General features: G+C 37.1%; 1 protein-coding gene across 9 annotated transcripts in view; it reads right to left on the reverse strand.

The window, feature by feature from the left end:
• Window positions 1-861: 861 nt before the first annotated feature.
• The window catches only part of LOC109068649 (dynamin-like 120 kDa protein, mitochondrial), a 36328-nt gene continuing 17144 nt past the window's right edge, over window positions 862-20045 (reverse strand). For 7 of the 9 annotated variants that reach the window (XM_042758477.1, XM_042758475.1, XM_042758474.1 and 4 more), the window contains 9 exons: window positions 19852-20004; window positions 19633-19741; window positions 19478-19557; window positions 19184-19324; window positions 18982-19098; window positions 18634-18727; window positions 18352-18462; window positions 2400-2468; window positions 862-1925 (listed from right to left, as the gene is read on the reverse strand). In XM_042758477.1, the coding sequence (XP_042614411.1) occupies window positions 2404-2468; window positions 18352-18462; window positions 18634-18727; window positions 18982-19098; window positions 19184-19324; window positions 19478-19557; window positions 19633-19741; window positions 19852-20004 (870 nt within the window). In that variant the 3' untranslated portion in view covers window positions 862-1925; window positions 2400-2403. Of the gene's footprint in view, window positions 1926-2399; window positions 2469-8451; window positions 8659-18347; window positions 18463-18633; window positions 18728-18981; window positions 19099-19183; window positions 19325-19477; window positions 19558-19632; window positions 19742-19851; window positions 20005-20045 lie in introns of all 9 variants that reach the window. The other 2 variants (XR_006160275.1, XR_006160276.1) reach the window with 2 other exon arrangements.

The raw sequence follows: 20045 nt of genomic DNA on the forward strand, positions 1-20045 counted from the left end.
ATGTCAGCTGCTGGTGTTGGTCCACTGTGTTTTATCAAGGGCAGGGTCAATGCAGCTAGCTATCAGGAGATTTTGGAGCACTTCATGCTTCCATCTGCTGAAAAAGCTTTATGGAGATGAAGATTTCGTTTTTTCAGCACGACCTGGCACCTGCTCACAGTGCCAAAACCACTGGTAAATGGTTTACTGACCATGGTATTACTGTGCTCAATTGGCCTGCCAACTCTCCTGACCTGAACCGCATAGAGAATCTGTGGGATATTGTGAAGAGAAAGTTGAGAGATGCAAGACCCAACACTCTGGATGAGCTTAAGGCCGCTATCGAAGCATCCTGGGCCTCCATAATACCTCAGCAGTGCCACAGGCTGATTGCCTCCATGCCACGCCGCATTGAAGCAGTCATTTCTGCAAAAGGATTTCCCGACCAAGTATTGAGTGCATAACTGAACATAATTATTTGAAGGTTGACTTTTTTGTGTATTAAAAAACACTTTTCTTTTATTGGTCGGATGAAATATGCTAATTTTTTTGAGATAGGAATTTTGGGTTTTCATGAGCTGTATGCCAAAATCATCAGTATTTAAAACAATAAAAGACCTGAAATATTTCAGTTGGTGTGCAATGAATCTAAAATATATGAAAGTTTAATTTTTATCATTACATTATGGAAAATAATGAACTTTTTCACAATATGCTAATTTTTTGAGAAGGACCTGCATATATATATATATATATATACCCTCATTTCATTAAAATTTTCATTCTTCAAGATTTTTTTTTTTCTCATGTATGTATGTTGGTTATCAACATTATTCAAAATATCTTCTTTTGTGTTCCAAAGAAAGAAATGACAAGGTAACATAATTTTACCTAAAATAAAATACTTTATCATTTAGCCAGTGTAAAACCAATGAGGAAACATACACTGTGCCCATCAAAAAGTTTACCAGCAATCGTCAAATTAAATCAAGTTAGAAATTTACACACACTGGATTTTGTCCAACCCCACCCACTCTGTTTAACATACATTTAAAGTCACTTTTATTACTCCTTTTTTTTTTTAAACACCAATTTAATAAATAAACCACATCTGATGGGATACGACATGCAAAAATTACAATCTACAACAAAAAGTGGAAACATTCTTAAATCATCCGACAGATATTCTGATACAAGCACCACACTCAGATATTTTCCCATTGTGACAACAGATCCATGATTTCAATGAACTTGGATACTTTTCAAGTACATGTATATTTACCCATTAACATTAATGAGCAACCAGGAACAAAGGTGTGGTGCCCTTTACACTCAAAATTATCAGGACGTGTGTAATTTGGATAAATATTGGGAAATCACAACTCCAAAATATGAAGGAAGGTGGCAATTGGTGACAAGACATTTTTGAATATTTTGTCTATTAAGGCCAATTAATAAAAGGTGCATTTTACCTCTTGGCTTCTCCATAAATAACACCTTCATTAATAAAGAAAGTCAGAGAAAAGAGAGACCCGGACAAAGTATTTTATTGGGAACGAGGGATTGGGAGAAGATGTATGTGCATGTCTGTCTGACTGGTTTCTTGGGAAAACATGTCTGGCTTTTAAGCACTGGAGGAAGAAAGAGTAAAGCATGACATGTACCATTCTCTAGTTGAGTAAGTGCTTATTCTCCAACAGTGATTAAATATGCAGCAAATGTAAGGCACCCCAGCTCACTTTGCTTACTTTCACTGTTTTGAGGGGGAAGAGAGCGTGTGTTCATGTGTGTGAGAAGACTGAAAGCTGAAGCAGTATACATAAAAAAGAGAGAGAGACAGAGAGGACGAGAAGCAGGGAAGATATTCAATTACGAAGGGCAAATTATGTTGTATTTAATCAGTGCATTTTTCTGTAAGGGCATGACTGTCCAGAAACAAGATGATCCTGAAAGACAAAAGAATAAGTATTATTTCCTAAGACATGAAATCCATGAAAAAAAAAAAAATCATACTACAATGAACACTACATAACATCCCATGCATTTTAATTAGGCCTATCCATTGATTTACTTTTTGAACACATTATTTTAGATGATGTAATGTGTTGAATAATTATATCAATAGCCCCAAAATAAAAAATAAAAAAAAACCTTAAAGGTACTACTATGTACAATTAGATGAGTAATCTCATTTTAAGTTAATGTGTACTTGGCAGCACCAATTTAAAAAAAAATTCATATAAATTTATAAAAAAAGTAATATTAAAGAAGAAAAATCATCTTTATATAAATTATTAAATATGATCATGAAATATATTAATAATATGTAAAATATTAATAATTAATTAAGGTAAATTGAATCATTAACTATTTCTATCAAATTTTCTATTTAACCATGCAGTAGAATTAAAACCACCTACTGCTCTATTTCTCTTTGTGAAGAGCTTCAATGAAAGCTTCAAGTTTCTCCTGAATCTCACGTACTTTTTCTGTAAAGAGAAATGCAAATGTGAATACATCACACATTAGTAATTCTGCCATTTCAATAGCACATAATTACCATTTGTAACCCTGGACCAGTCTTAAGTGTCAATTTTTAGATATTAAGATTTACACATCATCTGAAAGCTGAATAAATAAGCTTTTCATTGATGTATGGTTTTTGACAATATTTGGCAGAGATACAACTATTTGAAAATCTGGAATCTGAGGGTGCAAAAAAATCCAAATATTGAGAAAATCGCCTTTAAATTTGTCCAAATGAAGTCCTAAGCAATGCATATTACTAATAAAAAATTAAGTTTTGATTTATTTACGGTAGAAAATTTACAAAATATTTTCATGGAACATGATCTTTACTTAATATCATAATGATTTTGGGCATAAAAGAAAAAATCTGGAAAATGATCTTTACTTAATTTTCTGATGATTTTTTTTAGCATAATTTTTTATAACCCAGTGAATTGTTTTTTTTTTTGTTGTTAAGGGTCACATTTGATCTCCCCTGCTCTAAACTGGATGGAATTCATGAGTCTTCTCAAGTTCAAGCTTCTCCTGGGAAAAACCCTAACCTGGCCACATCATTGCAAAGACGCACTTTCAAGTGGACTCGTACGCATACAAATATTTCTAGATTTTCCTGCAGATTAAGTATCAAGTCGTGTCAAGTCCCACTGTGGGTACAATCTCTGACACCCAAACAGCAGATGGTGGCCACTGACAGTTCAACACTCAAAGGTGTGTGCGGTTGAGGAGCAGATGATGAAGAGGTGGTGTTCTATTGCACCTCCTCACCTCTACATGCTACTTCAAAGCCTGTCCCCTTCAGGGAGTCATGGAGGAGGAGTGGGAATGGGTGACAACTTTTAACTATGTGAAAGAGTGAGGCAAAGGTAACGAAAAGGTTTAAAATATGAAATTTTTAAAAAGAATTCTGTGTTCCTCCATGTGGAACAAACAGAAAATTTCATTCTCCATTTAAAATTGATGTTCTTGCATAAGTGAATCCAACAATGAGGTCCAAGTCACACATTATTCCAAAAGTGGAAAAGAAAAGAAAAAGTAGTAGTAATAATAATAATTATATACATTTTTTGGTAGTTCTGCCTTTGGTTTAAAATTATTTATTTAAATTTTCATATATATATATATATATATATATATATATATATATATATATATATATATATATATATATATATATATATATATATATATATGACAATTTTTTATTAAAATATTCCATTTAATTAAAGAATAATGAGACAGGGATCACCAGATATATTAGGTATAATGTGACCTGGACATTTCTTGATGTTTGTTGAGATGTGAGAGAAATTATAAATATAAAACATATTTAAAATTAATTCATGAAAAAAAATGTAAACAATAATTTTGCAATAAACTCAATTGAGAGTCTAGTTGAGAACCTCCTAAATGACTTTCAAATCAATCACTTAACAGGTGCAATGACCAGTTGGCAGCAAGGCATCTCATTAGGTAGTGTAACAGAGCTATTATGTATGTTATGTATGCATGCAAGACCATTTGTGGCCTAATAGTGTGAGAACAAACAATCTAAAGTCTCATATGACAACAGGTTAACGGAGCTTTTCAAGTGGACACTGGGTTACAAGTCCGTGACTGTAACTAAATACTGTCATCTGAGGCTCGTGCAGCCGTTTTAGTTGTATTTGTGGTGTGGGGATTCCCCATTCTCCTCAGAGGTGAAGGATGAAAGAAATAAGACTGTCTTTGTGGATATCTGACATCTCTAAGGTCTGAAATACAATACTATGACCCACACACGTGCTCACACGTACAAACACACAAACTTTCACAAATATCCTAAAGCCTGGAAACACGACCCTTCAGCACCTTCTGCACACACACACACACACACACACACACACACACACACATACGCAATCTTGTGGCTTAGACTTTGAGTATCTTTTTTGTGCCTAGGGACATAAAGAGTAATGGTGAAGGTTAGTGAATATAACAGGCACTACGTTTTGGAGAGGGCCTTATGACACAGCAGGTGTGGAAATGAAACTCAAGCCACCCGTGGTCTTTTTTGAAAAATGCAGGATAGCAACAGGGAAAGATTCAAAAAATTAATTCCATCTGAACAATTTGGGGATACTTGATCTAATTGTATGTCACTGGATAACAGTGATGTATGCATTTATTAAAGATTCACTGATATTTAGCAATAAGCTGATAAGTGGTAACGTTATGTCTGAATATAATATAATATTAATTAATTATATAAATTATAAATAAAAAATAAAATAAATAAGGAAGGAAGGTAAATAAATAAATACTACTTTGCAAACTAGACATGAATTTAGGCATCTCATTATAAATTACAAAACATTATGGACATTGTTTTATGCAGCAACATGTGCTCCCTAAAGGAACAGCACTTCTCAAGGGATTAGGGCATTTCAATTTTTTGTCACTATCATTCATTACACCTATAATTTAATGCAAGATGATGCCAAAAGTAATCTGAATCTTAAAATAAGTGAAAACAATTAAATATCCAAATATCAAAACATAAATATCAAATATCTGCAAACAACAATAAATTAAAAAAGTAACAATGAAAAATACAAAATGCTGGCCCAATATATTGTGCATCCCTGGTATTTATATAATATTGGATGTTAAAAGTTTTTGTATATTTGGTAATGGAATTTTGTGTTTTCTAACCAGCATGGTTGTATCATTTTTATTGTTTAAAAAAGACTTTGTAACACAAGTAGAGACTCAAAAATACTGGACATGGGATGAATCAAGAGGACGTGATGGAAGCTACTATGCTGCATGGGCCAATCACAAGTCTGTGGAAACAGTCAAATTGAAAACGTGTACGTTCACAGCCAATGAAGTTTTAAAGAAGAATGGACAGCTAAGGATGATGTGAACTTGTGTGTATATGGGCTTAAAGTGTCTCAAAAGACTGTGAGAAACATATTTATTTCTGGTTGCCATCTGTTTGTTCCACATGGAGGACCACAGAATGGCGGCTAAGAAAAGGCCAAAACAAGACGGTCTTTTCAGTGCCTCGGAAATGTGACGCAAGAGAGAACTGCTCCTTCCACTGTTTCTGTGAGTCCGAGAACAGGGTCCAAACTCCATTTAGATCCCTGTTTACCTAAGAGATGAGCTTTTTGGACACATCCATTCATAGGTCTCCTCTCTTTATCTGGTCATGAATATTCCCATAATCCTCTGGCCCCTGTCTCAGTAGCCTCCTTTTTTGGGAGGTGTGGGGTGGCTTTCTCTCTTTCAGGATTCCTCCTCAATCCCTTCTTTGAAAGGGGCTCTCGCCTGATCTCCACATGAAATGATATCTCTTTCACTCCCACTCTTGCGGGCCTCTAAGCCTCCTGGGCCGGAGCGGCAGAAGGCTGGAGAAAGCCCTTAATTGACCTGTAATTAGACTGCGAAACAGTGTGGCCGTGGAGAACAGAAGGACGAGGAAAAAAGCGAGAGTCAGGGTACGGGATACCGCCAAGGAGATGGAGCTGCAAGGAGCTGAAGAGAAACTCAATCCCTTTTGATATAAATGGTGGCCTTCGGTATTTGCCATCAAGTAGCATGACCATTAATAGGGAAAATGGCAAAGAAATTAAAATGTGGCAACAGCCTTTTCAGCAGCTCACGTTTCCCACTGTGCCTTCCTGGAAACAAGATGACTGAAGACGGTCCACAGAAAATCAGTGTCACGTCAGGTGTGAACCTGAGTGGTAAGAGAGAACTCTGAAATAAAGCTTCTCGAGCAGCTAAAAAGACGAGCAGTTAAAAGTTTTAACACACACACACAAAAAAATGCAATTCCAAACAACAGTTTTTGTGCATTCAATGAAAGTCAGTGGGGTCAAAAACAACTGTGGGCATGTGAAGGTAAGTAAAGATGACAGAATTTTTATTTTCGGGTAAACTACCCCATTAATGGAACTTCATACGTATGAACATTCATACAGGAACACCTACCAGCATGGGAAGTTATTGCCCCACTGACTCAAGAGTTAAATGTCGCCCATGCCTACCAGTGAACAGCAAACTGAGGGGACAAAAGTGATATACAAAATAGAACATCAGCAGCACAACACCATGGAAAACAGTGTTCCCACACATCAGCTCTCAGAGTTATCTCTAAAACATATGGCCACATATAGGAGAGGAACCACTGCCAGAGTTCTGCTGTGAAAACCTCAGGGTTCAACACAAGGGTAGCTTCCAGTTAACCTCAGAAAACAGGCTTATTCGGGTGTGTGAAATCTTACACACAACCAGTTAAAGATAAAGTGTGTATTTTTATTTTTATTTTTTTTGTTAAAACACTTACCTCATCATAGCCTAAAATGTAGTGACAATTAGTAAGCTACTAGGAGGCTGATTTCCCAGAAAAAATAAATAAATAAATAAAAAAAAAACTTTCATTGGCATGACTGGCTGAAAATGGCATTGTTGACAAACAAATCTGACATATATTCCTTCTGTTCAAATATGACAAAGCCATTTTTTCCCAGCATTTTTACCTCTGAATCCACTTATTAGAATATCATATCTTAGACCACATACCATCAAGCTATACTAATTTGCTAATGCAACCACAATGAGAAATATATCATAGAGATGCACAATAAATCTGCAAAAATGAATACATTGAAATTGGTTGATAATGGATATATTAAAAGGCTAGTTCACCCAAAAATTACAATTCTGTCATCATTTACTCAACCTCATGTCATTCCAAACCTGTATACAATTTTCTGCAGAACATCGGGAACCAAACAACATTGGAGCCTTCCAATGACTTCCAGTGTATGAAAAAAGAGAGAAAAAAAGCCATTTATTAGTTATTGGCCATAACATTAAAATAATTATCATCTGATTGGTATTGGTTATGGTTTCATGAGGACCTTACAGGTAACGAACCACTACAGACTTTTGTAACATTCATCTCAACATACCCAACAGTCAGAACCTTTGAACAACATCTAATGATGCAACTAATGGGAATTTTCTCTTCACTTTCCCCTTGGGCTGCGATAGAGACTCTTGCTTATGATAGCTGTGCAGACAGCATCTTGTCAACCCAGGTGTACAGTGAACTCCTTACCTCCCCTTCACAGCCACCCTCCAGCCTGGCCTCCAATAAGCATTTAATTACAGGGCTTTGGCACAGGTAAGACAGGGGCAAGTCAAGACGTGGAACAGCCAGAAAACAGTCAACCGGACAACAGACCACTGATGGTCTATTGCACCACTGGTGGTCTTAAAGGGATAGTTCACCCAAAAATGAAAATTCTGTCATCATTTACTCACCCCCATGTTGTGAGTGCCACATATTCTGCAAAACATCTTAGTGTTGTTTGTCCATGCAATTAGAGTCAAAGGGGTACAATGTTGTTTTGGACTTTGACTTCCATAATAAGGACAACAATAATTAAAGTATTCCTCAAAATATCTTATTTTGTGTTTTAAAGAAGAAAGCAAATCATACAGGTTTGGAACTCTATTAAGGGTGATTAAATGACAAAAAATTATATTTTTTGGGGGGGGGGATACTGTCTGAATATTACACTCATAATAACTGGATAATGTGTGTGCAGAAATCCATAGAGGCTTTTCATCAGATCCTGATTTAATGGATCATTAGGTGGGACAACATATTTAGTGATGGATGATTAGCACTGGTTAAGAGTTAAACTGGAGGACTCTGAATTTAAAAGAACTTTGTTGCTTCAGTTCGCAGAATGCATTAAAGTGATGCGAGGACTGAAATTATAGCTTCAGTTAATCCCTTCTTTTAACTATGAATCGAACAAAGACATGATAAAGGAACAGCACTATGTCATGCAGTGTCATCTTGACTGGTTCAGAAGGTGAGGCATTGCAACAAGTGCTCTATTTTTACTCAGCGAGGAAGGAAATGTAAGGTTTTCCTATTACCTCATAACAGACTCTCTGACAGATAGATGTATAGTGCGGAGGCTTTGAGAACAGCCTTGCAGGAGACCGAATGACAATGGACTCGATCCTGCCGACCCCAGAGGCACTTTCTGTGACGGGACAAATGGTGAAATGGAAATGCAAGTTCTCCAGTTCATTTCCCACTCATTTGACTTCCGCTTCCCCAGGTTTGGGCAGTGTGGGTGACTGCAAAAGAGAGAAGAGGGGAAATACTTCCTTTACTGGGATGAGTGTTGAGAGATTTATATGTTGAAGGCAGGACCTTTAAGAGCACTCGGGTGGGGTGACGGGGATGCATTGGTGGGAGTGGGCGGCCCATTATCAGCTTGCATGGGAAGACTTGGGCTACAAGCCAGCTTTGGGGGGGAAATGGGGCTCGCTCCAGCTGTTTTAGAGATGGGAGCGGTTTCCTTTCGGCCTGAAAGAAAGGCATAATCGTCTTTCTGTCACTGGAGGGGCAGGCCAAAAATATGCTTTTTACATCAGCGTGATGGGGTGCAGGGAATATGGTGGGAGCGTGTGAGAAAGTAGAGGCGAGAGTGAGAAAAGGAAAAACACAGAAGCTGGCCACAGATGAAAGGCAAGTGCATATAACTCCCCATAAATTGATGTGTGACATCCTAAAGCGTGGAGATTTTGTGTTGAATATGACTTCATCGGTTTAGTTTTTTTTTATATGTATTTGCTGAACTGAACATTCATTTGCATAAATCAATAAAACAAGTTTTCATGTCAGTACAGTAAGAATGACTCAATGGTTGCCAGCTGAAGGGATCAGCACAAGTGTTCTTTATGGAGTTACATTATAGGTATATCACTTTGTACTGCTGTGAGTTAAGAATACTTAAGTTTAAAATAAATAAATAAATAATATATATATATCAGGTAAAAATATTAGTAAACAAATAAATAATAAATTAATAAATTCAACAGGTTAATGAGGACCAAACAATTGCCTATTTTCACATTCTTAACAGGGTTATTATTGTTAACTAAACCTTAAGCCAAAACCATTGAAAAAAATAAATAAAAAAAACCCTAAATAAATAAAAAAATATTACTTGAAACAAAATAAACATTAACTGAAATAAAGTAAAATCTAAAACGTTAACTTTTCAGCTACACTCTAAAAAATGCTGGGTTGTCTCAACCTAACTCTGGGTCAAATATGGACTAACCCAACTTTTGGGTTAAAAGTTTAATTTAAAAATGTAACCCAACAGCTGGGTTAGTCCATATTTAACCCAAAGTTGGGCTGAAACAACCCAGCATTTTTAGTTACAGAGGCAACTTTTATCATTTGTGTTTAGTTTAAGTTTAAGTAATAACTAAAACTTAATAAAATATACATATTTAAAAACATATATACATATTTTACAAAAACTAATAAAATTACAAATACACTACACAATTAATACTGTAGCTAAAATTAAAATAAAAACTAAATAAAAATAAAACCTAATTCAAAACCAAATTATACTAAAATAACATTGTTCTTAACATTTTTTTAAACATATAGATGATTATTTCTACAGTTCAGCACTTTGATGAAACATTCTACAGTCCAGCTAGCTGGGCAACATCACAAGCTGTGACAACACTCACTGGATCAACAGTTCACACCTGAGTTGCAAGATATGCACCATACGTTTCGTATTCCAACCTCTAGATAAACCAATAAAAGGCCAAAACATACAGTCAAGGGAATGATTAGACAGAGGGCAATAAGAGTGAGAGCGAAAGACACTGTAAAGAGGTGGTACACCAGCTTCAGTGATGACCTAACGCCTCATGCAAACACAGTTAAACCCTGTATACACAGAGCTCAGGGGCAGCAACAGTACATCACTACGCAAAGAGGAAACGGAGGAGTGGTTTTCACTGAGCATTAAAACTGGTTTCCACGTCATCCCTTCACAAGGGAGACAAATTGATGCAAAGGCGATGAGGGGGAGAGTGAGACTGAACGTAAGAGTGTTTCTTAAGGATGGGCCTGTGGAGAAGCTGTAAAACTCCAATTAGGGGTGGGTTGATAATAGGGCTGTGCGATTAATCGAAATTGAATTGCAATTGCATTGCGGTTTGCTAATTGCAAAACCTACGATGTGGACACGATATAACTCCATTCCAGAGCATACAGTATGCATGACTGTTAAAAAAAAACAGGAAGCGGGAGAGAGAGTGTGTGATTATGGCGTCTACAGGGTCAGATCGATAGTTAATACTAAAGAGAAACTTATGTAATATGAGATTACTTCAGCTTCAAAATGACAGACACCAAACAAAAAAGATAACGTTAATTTGCAAGAGCTGTGTCACAACACATCAAGTGCTCCCATATCAGTACTACTTTCAGTACTGGAGAATAAAAGATACATTCTTCTATTTTTTTATTAGTACATGAACGTTATCATGCACATTTTATCTCCCCAACAGATTCTAATTTGAAAGAAGTTTTTAATGCATGTTCGCTATTCCCAATTCAGAAAAGCGCACACACAGCCTGTGTATCTGAATGCTTCTCATACTCGATCCTCTCTGCCCCGTCTCACGGAGGAGCCATTTAAACTTGCCGCACACATGCAGCCTGTCTCGTAATGCTTGGTTATACTCGCACGCGGCTCTGCACCACAAATCTCCATGAGCACATCTGGCAATATGGACGAGGCTTGATGCACACGCAACCAGTGTCAAATCATGCCTGGCTCCGTGTTTAAAACAACTGTAAATTCAGTCTTACTGCTTTGCTAATTTCACTTGGATGAAACATTCAGCACATTTTCCACTTGTTCTTAAAATCCCAAATGCTTAAAAAAGAATTAATCAGCCTATGTAACCTATGTAATACTTTAATAATTGACTAAAGTAATACAGTTCTTTATTTGTACAAAATAATCTAATCTTTTCTGTGAAATTCAGTAATTAAGTAAATTCTATAAAAGTAGTAATACCATTATAATATCCCCTGCTAAAATAAATAAAATAAAAATAAAAAAAAACTCTATAGAACCACTCCCAAAACACAACAGAAAATTTAAATCAAATCGCAATATCTGTCAAAACAAATCACAATTTGATATTTTCCCCAAATTGCACAGCCCTAGTTTGTGGATGGGAATCAAATCTACTCATACAATCTATGTAAATACAAAGCCCTGCCTCCAATGATGTGGTGTTTTTGCACTTGTCAGAATCAAGTGCTTTTAACTCTTTCCCTGTCATTGACGAGTTATCTCATCTTTTAGAAGACAACGCTTCCCCGCTAAAGACGAGTTTTTACGGCTTTTTTTTTTTCACTGTTATACGCTCTGGGGCGCTATTACACATCTTCTGAACGAGTACAAAGCCTCCCAAACAAAAACACACAAGCAATCTCTTATGTAAACAGATGCATATGATAAATAATGCGATCATCAGCAATAGACAGCATATAAATGAAAGATGCATAATGTTATGGAGTAAATTATGATCCAGGAAGTGGTATATGTCTGTGCAAGATTTGGAGGTGTTGATGGAAGCGATTTCATGGATTTATGCTTTAATAATCGTATTGAATATTATCCAGTATAGTTTTTTTTTCTCACCTTTATGTTCAAAACTATACATTTTTATGAAACCTACCTATATTCAAGTGTTGATAAAAAAAAAGAATGCTTTAAGCTAGAATAAAACAGATTTTTTTGTTGTTGTTGTTTAAAAGTAGAGGCTCTGATCTTTATTTTGGTGTGTTGCATATTCAAATATTCATACAGCAAAATATACTGGAGGCCAACAAATTTTAGAGAAAATCATCAAAATCGCTGGTGGTGGCTGGCAACTTTTTTCAAAAATGCTGGTGAGGAAAGAGTTAAATTGATAGTACAAACTCTAACTTTTGTCAAATTCATGGCCTAATGCATGCATAGGCCTGTCACTGTTTAACAAAAGACATATGTCCCAATGTCTAATCCACTCTGTCTCAGTCCAGGAAAACAAAACAAAACAAATCAAAAAACGGATTCTATGATGAAAAAAAATGAATAAAATTAAGTAATGGATACCAAAAAATGACAAATAAAATAATAAAACAAAACAACAATGAATGGATAAAATAAAAATAAAATAGCTCTTTTAAATTTTCCTAAAACTTAATGAAATTACTTTCACTGCCTGTGCACATGCTGTAGACTTGTATTGCTGCTGTAGGGATGCAAATTTGAGTCCAGGCTATTTTTGCCCTAATTCCCTCTCCCTTGTCTTCACAAAATGTCCTATCACCCCATAAAAGTGTGGGTGTTTTTTCAACCTCAAAATGTGGAAAACACACATTTTGGTTTCAATGTCTCAAATGCAAATTTTTGAGTGCTTGAGGGCATTTAAAAAGCCTAAAAAAAGGAAGTACCCAAAAAAATTTTTACTCTGGCTGTTTGCACATAAATTTTCCAACGTTCAAAAAAAAAAAAAAAAAAAACTAAATAAATGAATGAATAGAAACTAAAAGCCAAGTCTACAACTGTCATACAGATTGACAAGAGAGGGAGTCACATACAACCTGAACTGCTGTAATTGAATTGAGTCTATTAGGTAAATCAAAGCCTCATAAAGCCGTCCTGACCTGCCTGCAGTTGCATATTAGCAATTTAGGCAGAGTTCCAGCGGAGGCACAGTGCCATACAGCTGCCCTGGCACAGCATACACACACACGACACATTACCCACAGGCAGCAGCCACAGTAACAAGCCTGAATGCAGCCATCTTGCACATCTAATCCCACGCATTCCCTCTCTCTCTCTCTCACACACACACACACACACACACAATCCCCAAGTGTGAAACCAGAGCAGCTCACTGCCTGCCTGCCTGCAAGTAAGGGCAAATCGCTCTTAACACCAGACTTTGCCCCAAGGGGTAAATTTTTTCTTTTTGTTAAGGGAAGTGCCCCTTTCCTCCCCCAGCTCCTCATCTTTAAATAGGCAGACAGGTGAGGCCAGGGTCAGCGGCTCAGCTCCCTGCACCTGTGGGAGTAATAGCCCCTCACTGCCTCATGTGAGCCGGACTTAACCCCTGGCTCAGCCCCAGGTTCTATGAGCCCATCAATACATCTCTCACTTTATGAAGGGGGCTGTCAGTTTTTCCAATCCGTCGAGAGAAAAAAAAAAAAAAAAAAAGAAGCAAACAGGGAGCGAGACAGGGAGCGTGTAACAACAGCTCATAGGTGATTTAAAGATCACGGAGCTTGAAATCCCCCTGCTTCCTAACCCCTCCCCGTATGCTACTGGATTCTGGAATCTTTTCCTGTTGGGTCTTGTAAGGTGGGCGACGTGGAATAGATGTGGCTTGAAGACATATTCCCAAAATGAACTGTTCACTTTCCAACTTCTAAAAATCACCATCCAGGAATATATCAGTGGCATAAAACAAATCAAAAAGATCCAATTTTGTGAACTCAGTACAGTTTAAGATTGGTTCTACCAAAGCGCCATCAAAGTGAACCGAAGCACAACGCTCAGACTGCTTCGTAAAGAGTAATGAGCTTCACTGATTTGTAAAAGCCTCAAGAAGCTCTCCAGAAGTCAGACGTCTATGATGTGCTTGTCAGAACTGCTGGTCAGAAAGTGATACTTCAAAGTGCATGGAACTTTATGAAGAGCCAACTGAGAGAGTATGCTACGGTCATTAAAGCTCTGGAAATTTTTGCTTTTTATTTGACAATGTGATTTCTGGGAAGGTGAGAAATGAAAGCTTATGTTTATTTTAGGTTTTAAGTCAGCTAAAACTGCCCAAGGTACCAAGCAATGGCATAGAACAGTGGATGCAAACCTGTCTATCGCGATCAGCTGATATTATCTTTAGCACTGACCCAGTAGATCCCAAAAATAACAATAAAATAAGTACAAAAATACATTAATTTTCTCCATTCTTTGTACTGTATTTTTTGGGATCTACTGGGACAGTTATAATGAAAAATACATCATGCCTGAGTCTGTAAACGGGATATTAACAGAGGCCAGAGACGCTGAAGATGAACACAAAGAGGAGAATATATTAAATACTGTAGCAGGCAGAGCAAGACCATGATTCACGATGCTCGAAGCATAAGAAGAAAATTTTGAATTGGGGGTGAGATGTTATATTAATGTATGTTGTGCGGCTGACACAGAACCACATACATTTTTTACTTATGTGATACTCTCCAAAATGGTGCTAGGGTGACGCGAATTGTTGAATAAAGTTTTTTTTTTTTTTTTTTGTGCACAAAAAGTATTCTCATAGCTTTGTAATATTACGGTTGAACCCCTGATGTCACATGGATTATTTTACCGATCTCCTTACTATGTTTCTGGACGCTGATCGTGGTAGTACCCTTGCTGTCTATGGGAGGGGTCAGAGAGCTGTCAGAATGCATCAAAAATATCTTAATTTGTGTTCCGATGATGAACAGAGGTCTTACGGGTTTAGAATGACATGAGGGTGAGTAATTAATGACAGAATTTTCATTTATGGGTGAACTAACCCTTTAAGGTTCTTCATAGAAATGTAGATGCCAATAAAAAGATAGTTTGATTCAGCTTGCAAGGTGACAACTGAAAAAAAAAAAAAAAAAAACATTTGAGAGTAGAATACCGGTGTTTGATATCAGGCCAGATTGAAAACCTCGCTGTTTAAGTGGTTTAAGAATTTAAGAGGTGAGCAGTTGAAATAAGATCATTTGTTCTCTCTGAGAGGAAGCCGGGACAGTGCATCAAAATACATCAAAAGCTCCAGGAACCCTGGGAACATGATGCCACCTCACACAGGAAAGGCAGCAAGGCCAGACAGGCCCACAAATTCCTCCCAGCTATTTGTAAAGAAATTGGAAATAACCAGGATTCTGTCCAAACTCATGTTCTTTACACATCCCTTCAGGATGTGGCAGAAACTGCAAGGGTAGCCCAAAAAGGGTGTCAGTTGTTGCACTGACAAAAACATCACCTCTTGCACAACACCACACTGCATAAATTGAGTATGCACAGAACAGATAAATGTAGTATGCTTACACTAAACACATTTGCAAACCTCTGGCCTGACAACTATAATCATGCTTTTGATTTATCCCATGTACACAAAACTTGACAGTATACTGTGAAAGAAAATGGAAATAATGTATGTGATCAAGCCATTATGATTCCTGTAAAATAATGGCAAACAGAAAAGCTAAGATAGCCAAATGGTCATTTTCTACTTCAAACTGAAAACAAAAGGGTCAATTGCTATGACGAAAACAGCTGGGTCTGAAATTATTTAATTCACGAGAAAGCCTCTGCTTCAATTCAGAACATTAAAAAAAATATGTATTGCAATCAGATTCATGCTTATTGTGTATTAATTAACAAAATCCAATGTATTGTTATGTCTGTCAACAGATTAAAACAATAAATCAACAATGTGATTATGTTTGTTAATTCTGTTAATGATGTCTTTCAAAATTATTGACTACTGAATAACAATGCATCAATATTCCACCAGTGAGAATTATTAAGTATTAAATGGCATTACATTTATATTACTTATTTTTATTTTTTTTTTTACTTTAAAAATTGTTGAACTAGGTATTGCAGTCCAAATTCAAAATATTGGAGAGGGTTTGTTTCACCCGGCCCCTCCTCCTCAGACTTGACACACAGGCAGGTTGCCAGATTGACGACAAAAACAGGAACGAGCGCACTTGACGATGACTGAAATGAAATACGCTGTGTTTTCTGCCAACTGGCAACCCGGGTGCCGAAATACAATTGGGTAAACTGGCAGTGGGTGGGTTTCATAAACCAAAACAAACACTGACATTCCCGCCCGGAACCTACATGTTCAAAGGAGAATAACTGACTGTAGCATTGTTTTTCAAATAAACAAGTATGTTAACTTAGCATGTTTCTTAAATATCTGCAAACATATAATGGTATTTTTATGCTTTAACAGAGTCAAAATCTTACATAAAGCACCTTTAAGTATTTTTAAAGTCACAAAGTTAAAAGTAAATATGCTAATGGCATTTACACTGTTAATCTCAAAAGTGACCACTCTGGCAGGCCTAATTATTACTTTTTCTAAACGCTGCAATTGTTTTTCATATCATGGCAACCATTATTAACAATCCAAAATCTGTCACTGCAGCCCGCTCTTTCTCTTAGAAAGACTGACTGCACCTTAATAGAGTGACCATGTGTTTTGCGCAGTGGCAACAGCTAGGGCACTAATGCATGCATGCATGCCCAGACTTGCTTTTATTAGCATAACAGCCACTTCTTGGGAGGTCATGCTTGTGTTTTCCCTAAGTGCTGGTTGTCCATCAGGCAACATCATGCTTTACAGCACAGGAATCCACTCTAAGGGTTACTCAACGCCAAGCATCAGGCTTAAACAGTAGAGGGCCGGACATCTACTTAGACTAGTGGACATGCTCACGGGACCAAAAAAGCCCAGCATCCTGGTCTTTATATTTAGGCAGGTACAAAAGCAGACAAAACAGATCAAGCACTCTTTGGTACATTTCTGTCCTAAAAGACTCTGTCCTAAATACTTAAGGCCTGTTCACACCAAGAACGGTAATAATAAATATACTATAACAATATTAGAATCCACACTAATGCACAATAATATTGTTTATTATAAGCACAAGCTCGGGTGGATTCTGATTTGCTGGGAATGTATTTATCATTCATTAGCTTTCAGATTCAGTTCTTGTGATGTGGGCTTCCCCATTCTAATAGCATTAGAATGATTATCAAAACTTTATAGTTATCGTTTGTTACGGCCCTTGGTGTGAACAGACAGAATATATAAAACTGCATATCAAAACATCTGGGTGAATATGTCTTTGCAAAGATTCAATGCTTTATTGATTGATAAATACATTTGTTGAGTTATGAGAAAAAAAATCACTTTTTTTCAGGCCACTGCAAAAACACTTAAGCTCGTCAACCTATTCAAACGAGACAGTGCTCGGTAAGCATTTAGAGAGGCCTCTTATATACGCAAAGAAATTCTTCATCAAAAAGGCAGAGAGGCTCTTTATGAGTCAAATCACTGTATGGGCAGACCATTGTGCCTCAGCACACATTAACCTGGGCGGCAGTGCCATTACCTCACTCTCTGTTATCACAGTAATGACAGCATGTGTGCGCGAGTCGTGTGTCTGCGCGAGATCAAGTCTGAGCATGTCAGTCGTGCCTCCACAAATTGCTGCTTTAATCAACAGAGTGTTTAACATTAACCAGGGCTGAAGACATGACAGACAGCAGGCAGTGTGCAGCCAGGAGCTCTCTCACACTGTGAAGGGCAATTAAGGGTTCAAGCCTCAACAGAGGAAGGAACAGGGAAAAAAATAAGAGGGAGTGTGAGAGTGTAGAAAGTGTGGAAAGCTATCTGTAACTTATTCAGAACTAATATCACTTAAAATGAGTTAGAAGGTACAACGGAAAAAGTTTTGGAAAGAGCAGGATTCCGACCGCAAATACCTGACACTGAAGTACAAAAGAAAGTAAAAAAAAAAAAAACTTCAATTGTGAGAAATGCTTAGAAATAGATTGTGTGGTGGGGGGGCTGATTTTATTAACCATTTTGACACAACATACAACAATAAACTAACTAAATAAATAAAAATCAATCAACTAAATTGTTGCACTTAAAATAATTTAAAATACACATCAAAAGTATTCCAAAAAATATATAATATTAAAGAATTTTATAAATGCAACATGAATGGAAATGTAATGCTGGAGTGAAATTTGATAAATGGATAAATTATCTATTATAGATAACGTAAAAGTACTCAAGTGCAAAACAACACTGCCCTCTGGTGGTCGCCCTGCCTTGCTGCTGTTTCACGGGCTAAATGAGGAAAAAGTTTGAGGATGTACTTACTGAGGTCTTCTGCCAACTGAACCCTCCTTCCTGTGATCAGCTGGACTTTCTTCTCAGTATCCTCTCCAAAGTCCTCTAATACTTCTTTAACGTTCTTCTCCAAGCGCCGCACTGTACAAAAATACAAAAAAAAAAAAATTCACTGATTTGTGTTGCTTGAACATGGAATGTAATGATAGTAGTCTGTCACTGTTCCCTACCACTGAAGCCTGTTTAATTCATAATATGAGATGATTTGTGCTAAGCAACCAGAGCTGAAGACTTGAGAACCCACAGACGTACCTTCCGTATTAGTGAGCTGCTGTCTAAGAGTATTGGCTGTGATAGCCAGCATCCTCTGGATCCTCCAGAACAGAACCACATCATTGCACTCAAGCTGGAACACAGAGAAATATGTGAAACAATTAGGTAAACAGAACCTTTTACACTGAAACAAACTAAAATTACATTTTACAGAAACTGTGTTTTTGTTTGGAGTGCAAATGACTTTTCATTTGTTATGGATAATTTATAATATTTGGTTAAATAAATTAAAATAAATGTATTCCCCTTAAACATTATTCTCAAAAAAGAACACTTTGGGAGAACCTAATTATTACTTTAAAAATACTAAAAAGGCATCTTCTCTACCTCAGAGTCTACAAAGTGCCTCTGGTAGTAGTAGAAACCTCGCCGGCAGAGGTTACAATGTAGTAATGCCTTTTGCAGGAAATGACGTCGATACAACTGGTGCCACGTGTCCTTGATCTACAGAGAGAAATCAATTAAAGATGTATTAGTAAAAAAGCATTAAAGCAGATGTGTAGATAGCAATGTTAGATATTCTCTTTACCAGTACAGGGTCCACGTCCACTCCTCGGGCCTCCAGGTTTTTGCGCACTGTAGTGACCTCATCATTGGCCAGGTAGGCTGTGTGATCCTCATGCAGCTTCAACACACGCTCCAACTCGTTTTTGGTCTCATTACGTATGTGCTAGAGTTAGAAAACAAAATAATGTTGACTCTTTTTTCACTAGCACCTATGGTAATGCCACAAACTGACACTAAAATCTGGCTCCAAGATCATAAATTGGACTAAAAATGGATGGACCAATTTTTATTTTTTTTATAGTGTTGTCTGTTCAACCTGCTCTGGTGTTCGATTTGTCCAGCTCAACCACCTCTGCTTCCAGTCTGGCCCCACCATATCTGCTATTATTGAGTCAGCTGCAACACAGGAAGATGAGTCATACACTCCATACACTGATAGACAAGAAAGGGCTTTATGAGGGGTAGACATACTGTCTTTAAGGCGAGACTGTAGCGTTTCCTCCATGAACTGAATAGCGGCATCCCACTGGGGCTTGTCTGTGATAGAACAATCCTCCAGAGCGTTGTGTTGAATCACTCTCTGTACCGCACACACATAAGTAGCATTTACCGACAACACTCAAGAAACAACTGTGTGCTGCATTAGCAAAATAATCAGCTACTTCTAGTAAGTATATATGTTCTATTTACCAAGCTGTCCATGGCTCTTTCGTTCCATTTGTGTCGTTTGATGCTCTCATCCTTGACAGCTTCCTTAAGCTTATCGAAGATGTCATCCTGGTCTTTCCCTTTGTACTCTGCCATGAAGCGGGCAAACTCCTCCTGCAATGTCTCCCAAGCAACCTGAGTAGCAAAGAAAACAGATATATCAAATAGATCAGAGA

This window comes from Cyprinus carpio, chromosome A6 (genome assembly GCF_018340385.1).
Source record: "Cyprinus carpio isolate SPL01 chromosome A6, ASM1834038v1, whole genome shotgun sequence".
Lineage (NCBI taxonomy): Eukaryota > Metazoa > Chordata > Actinopteri > Cypriniformes > Cyprinidae > Cyprinus > Cyprinus carpio.